At 35.8% G+C, this 7,500-nt stretch overlaps 1 protein-coding gene across 1 annotated transcript; it reads left to right on the plus strand.

Moving 5' to 3' along the window:
• Positions 1-2,451: 2,451 nt before the first annotated feature.
• LOC137648293 (uncharacterized) lies at positions 2,452-4,038 on the plus strand. Its single transcript, XM_068381222.1, has 2 exons — positions 2,452-2,463; positions 3,008-4,038. The coding sequence occupies exons 1-2, from the start codon at positions 2,452-2,454 to the stop codon at positions 3,926-3,928; spliced, it is 933 nt and encodes a 310-aa protein (XP_068237323.1). The 3' UTR covers positions 3,929-4,038.
• Positions 4,039-7,500: the final 3,462 nt, after the last annotated feature.

The raw sequence follows: 7,500 nt of genomic DNA on the forward strand, positions 1-7,500 counted from the left end.
CTAAAAACTATGAAATATGAAACATTCCCTCAATGAAAATGAAACATGCAGATTTAAAAGCCGTTTAAAGGTCATTTATGAATGGCAGAGGCAAGGTAAAGTAACAATGCCATAGCAGGACAACGCCCTAGAGACAGACCATACATGCATATAATCAGCACCCAACCCCAAGCTTCCTTTCAGCAGGTAGACCTATAGGTTCCCCCAAACCCCTCCTCCTTAGCTCACAAGGATGGTGAGGTTGCAGACACTACAAGAAACTATCGAGCTCGAGTGTGACTCGAACTCCAGTCCGTCAGATCACCGGGCAGAGACTTTTCCAATAGGGCACCAAAATATATATATGAAACGTTTTATGGAGAGACCAACATCAGTGGGGCATTGTATGTGCCCCTATAAAACTGTACTGTCATATGTATATATATATGTCTATACAATATCAAACTAATGAAAATGTTCTCAGAGAAACAAAATCAGGATAAATTACATCTATTAATGATACCAGCTCAAAGTTAGTTATATCTTCAAAGAAGAACACTAGTAGCTTCATTATGAAAAATAATCTCTTGTACAAGAGCAGCGACGTGAATTGCAAGTGTTCGGTTTATCAGAACAGGCGTCCAACAGGAACCTGTTTTGGGGCCTATGGCATTTTGTCAAAAAGCCCCCGTCCGGAGAGAGTTACGGGTTATCAACAGAAGATATGAGACTGTAAACTCTGGGGTTTTACAAAAGCGCGACAAATGTTGCTGGTATATTGGTATCAAAAACGCAGCAGAATATTAAGTCAAAAGCGTGTTTTATCATTCACCTCCAAGTCCAATTGTCCATACATTAATTTACGATCGCTCATCCATCCAGTTAGCCAGATGCTTACCACTGGGAGGTGGAAGTCGTTCGTCTCATTACCTAGTCTGAGACGAACAACGGACTGGCTGATCATCAAGGTGCAATTAACCAGCTACAACGACAGAGAACACTTTGTGAATCATTAAGACACACTAAACGAAATTTATTGAAATAGCGAGTCAAAAGGGAATAATCTTGGAGTGCTTTTGCAACTGCATTAAAGGTGAGTTTCGAGCTTGTCAATCTTTTGAAATCCGCGCTTATGTAGTACGCCCGTAAGCTCCGCTTGTGATGACTACCACTACGCCATCTCCTAGTTAAACATCTCGTTTCCATAAAGGAATACCAAAATCAGTCACAATTTAGATCGTGACATGATAGCTCAAATAATAACCTCTTCAAAATAAAAGAAGCTTTATATATATAAAAAAAAAAAAATTGCCAATGAATGTGCAGATTGGGTCTCATCATAGTCCAGTCGACCAGGACAAATATAATTCATTATTGTCATAAAAATCTTTTGTAAATTTTGTATTACCTGTTTTGTTTTCTTCTTTTATGTTTGGTAATACCAGACATATTTTTCCTTAAAGCAATTCTCAACATATTTGATTTTTATTAAACTAGGAATGGTATACTATTACCTAATTTAGCTGGCTTTGAAAAATTCCTTAATTGATAATGATTAAATTTCTATCTGAATAAACATGCATTACAAGTTATTGCTATTAAGCACCAATAAATAATTAGGCAATTGCATTAATAGAATAATTTTATCCACCTTTTTGTGGTCACGAGTAAATTCTTACCGTCACATTTTATTGACATTAAGAAGCTTCTCTTTAATTTTTTTTTTGCTTGGAAATTACTTAAGGAAATGAAAAGTTACACTATCAAGTAAAATATAAAGATCAAGAGAGAATTTTGGTAAGCTTCTGTTCAACTTAGACCTGACGAAAGATATTCAGTGAGGTCAAAAGTAAAATTAGGATATGCTTCATTCTGGATATTTTACCGTCTTAATGACAAGTTGTGTATGAGAATATAATTCTCAAATATACAAACACATATATAAATACACACACAAACATATATATATATATATATATATATATATATATATATATATATATATATATATATATAATACGTGTGTTTGTGTTTAGAATACACATGTAGATGAAAATGCAAGCAATGTACATTTTTATGCTTTCGTCGATTTAAGCATCGACGTAAGTAATCACATACACATGCTTACAATTAAGCACAGGTTCTGCAAACGGAAAGAATCATTAGTAAAAAATTCCTCTTACGATTTCGAAAATATTTAATGAATAAATATCCAGTAATTTATCGAGCAGAGATAAAAATAGATATATTCTTTATCAAAATACAAGCGAAGGTCATTAGCGGTTATAAGAAAAATTCAGGGTTAATGTCACCTTCTCAGAGGCCTCAAGGCGGAGCTGACGAATAATAGATACAATTCATATAGATAATTTTTTCCTTAATTTCCCGACTGTATATAAACGTCAAACCTCACCGCAGGAAGTCAGAAGCCAATTGTTCCTCGTCCAGCTGAGATCGGGAAAGCTTTGGACCATGAGAGTCTTGGTGAGTTTATTTATTCCTTCTAGTTATTCCTTCAGAGTCAGTGAATCCTGAGAAGGATTTCAAGTTTTCTTGTACTTATTTGATATCAAATCATACATGATTTCTGATTATAATATAGGATACTTCGTATGAACCTGGGCTTTAAACTCCAGGATTTATAATTCATAAAAATTTGGTTATATTCTAATGAATTTATTTAATATATATATATATATATATATATATATATATATATATATATATATATATATATATATATATATATATATATACATATATATACATGTATAAATGTATATGTATGTATGTGTATATATATGTATATATATATATATATATATATATATATATATATATATATATATATATATATATATGTATATATATATATATATATATATATATATATATATATATATATATATATATATATATATATATATATGTTTGTGTATGTGTGTGAGTATGTATTTATACAAGATTGTGTTTGTGAACGTCTGTAAACACTTATATGACGTATATAAATGTTATCTCTTCCCTGCAGATCGGATTCCTGTTGGTGGCCTTAGTGGCTGCAGAGCAGAAACGTTCAGCTGATCCAGGGATTGGTTATGGAGGATTGGGAGGGATTGGGCTGCTAGGAGGATTGGGAGGCCTTGGCTATGGCTTAGGACTAAATGGAGGATACGGTGGTGGGTATGGTGGATACGGTGGCCTCCTGAGTGCTGGAAACTACGCCAATGGATACAGCCATTCCAGCGGATACAATCATGGAAACCATATTGGAAACCAATATGGCGGCCTGGGTGGTCTGTCTCATGGTCACACCCATTTACTTGGAAAAAGAAGTGCCAATCCTGAACCAGGATTACCCATTGGTGGACTTGGAGGAGGACTTGGTTATGGAGGTCTTGGACTGGGAGGACTTGGCTATGGAGGACTAGGGCTGGGAGGTATTGGATTAGGCCTCAATGGTGCTTATGGTAATGGATATGGTGGCTATGGTGGCCTCTTGAGTGCTGGAAACTATGCCAATGGATACAGCCATTCCAGCGGATACAATCATGGAAACCACATTTTGAATGGATATGGAGGTTTGGGAGGACTGTCCCACGGTCATACCCATTTGCTGGGGAAACGAAGTGCTGATCCCACTCCTGGATTAGGCCTTGGTGGACTTGGAGGACTTGGCTATGGAGGCCTTGGAGGACTAGGATATGGAGGCCATGGTCTTGGTGGACTTGGAGGACTTGGCTATGGAGGACTTGACCTTGGTGGACTAGGTTTAGGCCTTAATGGCGGATATGGTGGAGGATATGGTGGCTACGGTGGCCTCTTGGATGCTGGAAACTATGCCAATGGATACAGCCATTCTACTGGATACAGTCATGGAAACCATATTGGAAATGCACACAAAGGATTGGGTGGAGTATCACATGGACATGCTAACGTCATTGGGAAGTAAAAGGTTGTTCCTTAGCCTGAACAGACGAACAAAAAGTTGGTGTTTTCAAAGAAGTACCTACTTTTAGAAGTCGAGAAGGATTTGACAACTCATGCTACAATATCCCAGAAAAACCAGTCCAGATTATCAAAACGGATTTGTTATAGATGCTGTAATATATCATATTTCCTTATCATTGTAAAAATAAATTCTGAAATATATACACTAATGAAATATATCGTTTTCATTAAAACTTCCCTGGAAAAATAGTTGTTTTAAGTTCATATGAGAGAAGACATTTGGTCATCTCAGAATTTGGAACTGTTCTGTCCTTTGTAAAGAATTGTCTAACAAAAATAGAGGATTTTACTGATACCTTGAACAAAGAATGCCCAGAATCCTAAAGTATAAAGATACATTTGTAAATAATTGGAAAGTTACTCCCGCTAGGCTAGAGGGTTATGGGGTCCTTTGACTGGCCGGACAGCACTACATTGGATTCTTCTCTCTGGTTACAGTTCATTTTCCATTTGCCTACACGTACACCGAATACTCTAGCCTATTCTTTACATATTCTCCTCGGTCTTCATACACCTGACAAAACTGAGATTACCAAACAATTCTTCTTCACCCAAGGGGTTACTGCGCTATCATTGTTCAGTGGCCACTTTCCTCGGTTTCATTGTATATTATTACATCTCAATGTATCCTAGTATTCCAACTACGCTCCCTTCGAAAATAACACTCGTTCCCGTCGCAAATGAATAGTTACAGAAATATATATACATCTATATCCGCCGATAATGGGGGACCCCCAGTGGGAACTCGGGGTTTTGGGTGGGGAAAACATACTGGGGAACCGATATATAACCGTAATTCAGTCCTTTTCTTCTCTATACATTTCTTTCTGGTATTTATTATAACCGTAGAAAAAGACAAATCAGTATACCTGGATATATTTGGGAGGAGCCGTTTCAAAGGTTATTTCTTGTAGTAATACAGTAACCAGTGCTGCCAACGCCTGATGTAGATTAAATGTTAGAATTCCATACCTGATGTAGATCAAATGTTAGCGTTTCATGCTAACATTAGCACCCATTTGTTCGTTTGTTCGTTCGCCCCACCTTCCGTCCTTCGCTTATATAACCCCCCTTCGCAGGAGTTTCTCTCCATTATTACTCTTTTTATTACAGTATTATTTTCTCATTTTATATTCCCATTCAATATAATTTATCATACATTCCATTTTACCTTCCTATATTGGGTTTATTTGTTTTGTTATTTCCTTTCCCATTTGTATGTACGTTCGTTTCATCAGTTTCCGTTCTGCGCATATATCCCCCCCCCCCCCTGCGCAGGAGTTTCCACTCCCCCTTTTACTCTTTTTATTAGTGTTATTTTCTCATTTTTTATTCTCATTCAATATTATTTATCATTCATTCCATTTTAACTTCCTATATTGGTTTTATTTGTTGAGTTATTTCTTTATCCCTTCCCGGTTTCACATAAATACTTACCCTGGACTAGTTTTTTTATCCAGTTAATTCTCGGTATGATCTCCTCATTTTATATTCCCATTCTCTATTATTTACCGTTCATTCCATTTTATCTTCCTATATTGTTTGTATTTATTTTTGTTGGTTAGTTCCTTTTCTCTCCTCTGTGTTTTATAAAACTTTTCTTTCGTCTAGTTTCCGTATTTAGTTCATTCATGTTTTCACTCTTTTGTTCGTTGTTTTTCCGTTAACCAATCATCACTCTAGTCCTATTCAGATATCTCCCTACCCCCCCCCCCCCTTCCTTTATCTCTGTATGCGCTGTTTTCCGACCCATTGTTCCCCTGCCTTTCCCGTTTTAACCTTTGACCTAGTTACTCGTTCTTCGTTACTAGTGCGTTTTTTTTTCCCGTATTTTGAGATGGAACATATTATAGAAACTTGTACCGGTTGCAGCATTCCGTATCTAAAAGCAGTGGCTCAATTCCATGGTGATTTTGTTGATAATTCAGGTTATGTTGACCATTTTCTTAAATCTCACAATGTTATTCCTCAACGTTTAAACTGCCCCTAGTGTCGTGCGCTTTTGTCTCTTCCTTCCGAGTCCAGCAAGTTTCGACGTTTCCTTCATAAAAGTAAGTCATTCCTCAATAGTCATTATTCGTGTTTTGTGACCGGGGTACTTCTAGGCAAGGTTAGGTGGGTTTGTTAGGTTCTGTGGCCTTTCTGTACTTTTTATATATTTCGTACCAGTTATATGGAGAAGTTATTGAATATATCTAAGGAGATATTTAGCAGTTCTAGCTCTAGTAATGCCATCGTGTCGTTGGTAGTTCTGTGTACCATTCGTCTCCGTTGGTAGTACTGTGTATCAAGGTAAGTCATTCCCCCATTCTTATTATATGTGTTTTGTGACCGGGGTACTTCTAGGCAAGGTTAGGTGGGTTTGTTAGGTTCTGTGGCCTTTTGGTACTCTTTATTTATTGTGTAACAGTTATATGGAAGTATTATTTAGTTTACGTATGGAAAAATTTATTTCTACCTCTAGTAATGACATCGTTCCGTTGGTAACACTGTGTACCATTCGTCATCGTTGGTAGTTCTGTCAACCATTGGTAACGTTGCTAATGTTATCGTCCCCGACATCTGTTGTTTATATATTTTAACTCAGTATATATGTCCACAGTGTTAATATTTATATGGTTCATTTGTATTGTATTTCATTGTGTGATTTCGCACAGGAAATATATGATTTCCTATAGTAGATATCGTGATTTAACTGGTTTTCTCATTCATTTCATCCGTAATAACATCAACCAATTCGTCAACTTATAACTAACCGAATTGGTTGATCTGTTTGTTTGCGATTGAAATGGTCATCAAAATCGGTTAAATCTCGTTATTTGCTATAGGAAATCCTATATTTCCTGTGCGTAGTCACACGATGTAATAATATACAAAATTACCCTTTCCTCTAGATAAGGGTGGAAGAGACTCTTCAGCTATGGTAAACAGCTCTTCTGGAAGGACACTCATAAATCAAACCATTGTTGTCTTGAGTTAGAGTTCTCTTTCTTGAGGGTACACTTGGATAAACTATTATATTTATTCCTCTTCCTCTTGTCTTGTTTTTATAGTTTACAGAGGAAACATTTTTATAATGTTGTTACTGTTCTTAAATTATTTTATTTTTCCATGTTTCTTCTCATCACTGGGTTATTTTCCCTGTTGGAGCCCCTGGGCTTATAGCATCCTGCTTTTCCTACTAGGGTTGAGGCTTAGTAAGTAAGTAATAATAATAATAATAATAATAATAATAATAATAATAATAATAATAATAATAATAACAAAATGTCGATAGAAACCCAAATGATGTCTCAATAATCATATTTTATTTTGACTTTGCCTTCACTTCTATCGTCTGGAAAGAAGATGTCACAAATATGGTTCATAACATATTCATTGTAACAAAAAGCTTCAAATGAAACAAAACAAAATATAAATTATATAGGGTAATTTTACTGGCTAGCAAGTACTTAAAATTTCAGGTGGCCATTGATAACCCTGGACATCTATTTATTTTCTCACATTTTGATA

This window comes from Palaemon carinicauda, chromosome 10, assembly GCF_036898095.1.
Source record: "Palaemon carinicauda isolate YSFRI2023 chromosome 10, ASM3689809v2, whole genome shotgun sequence".
In the NCBI taxonomy this organism is placed as follows: Eukaryota; Metazoa; Arthropoda; class Malacostraca; order Decapoda; family Palaemonidae; genus Palaemon; species Palaemon carinicauda.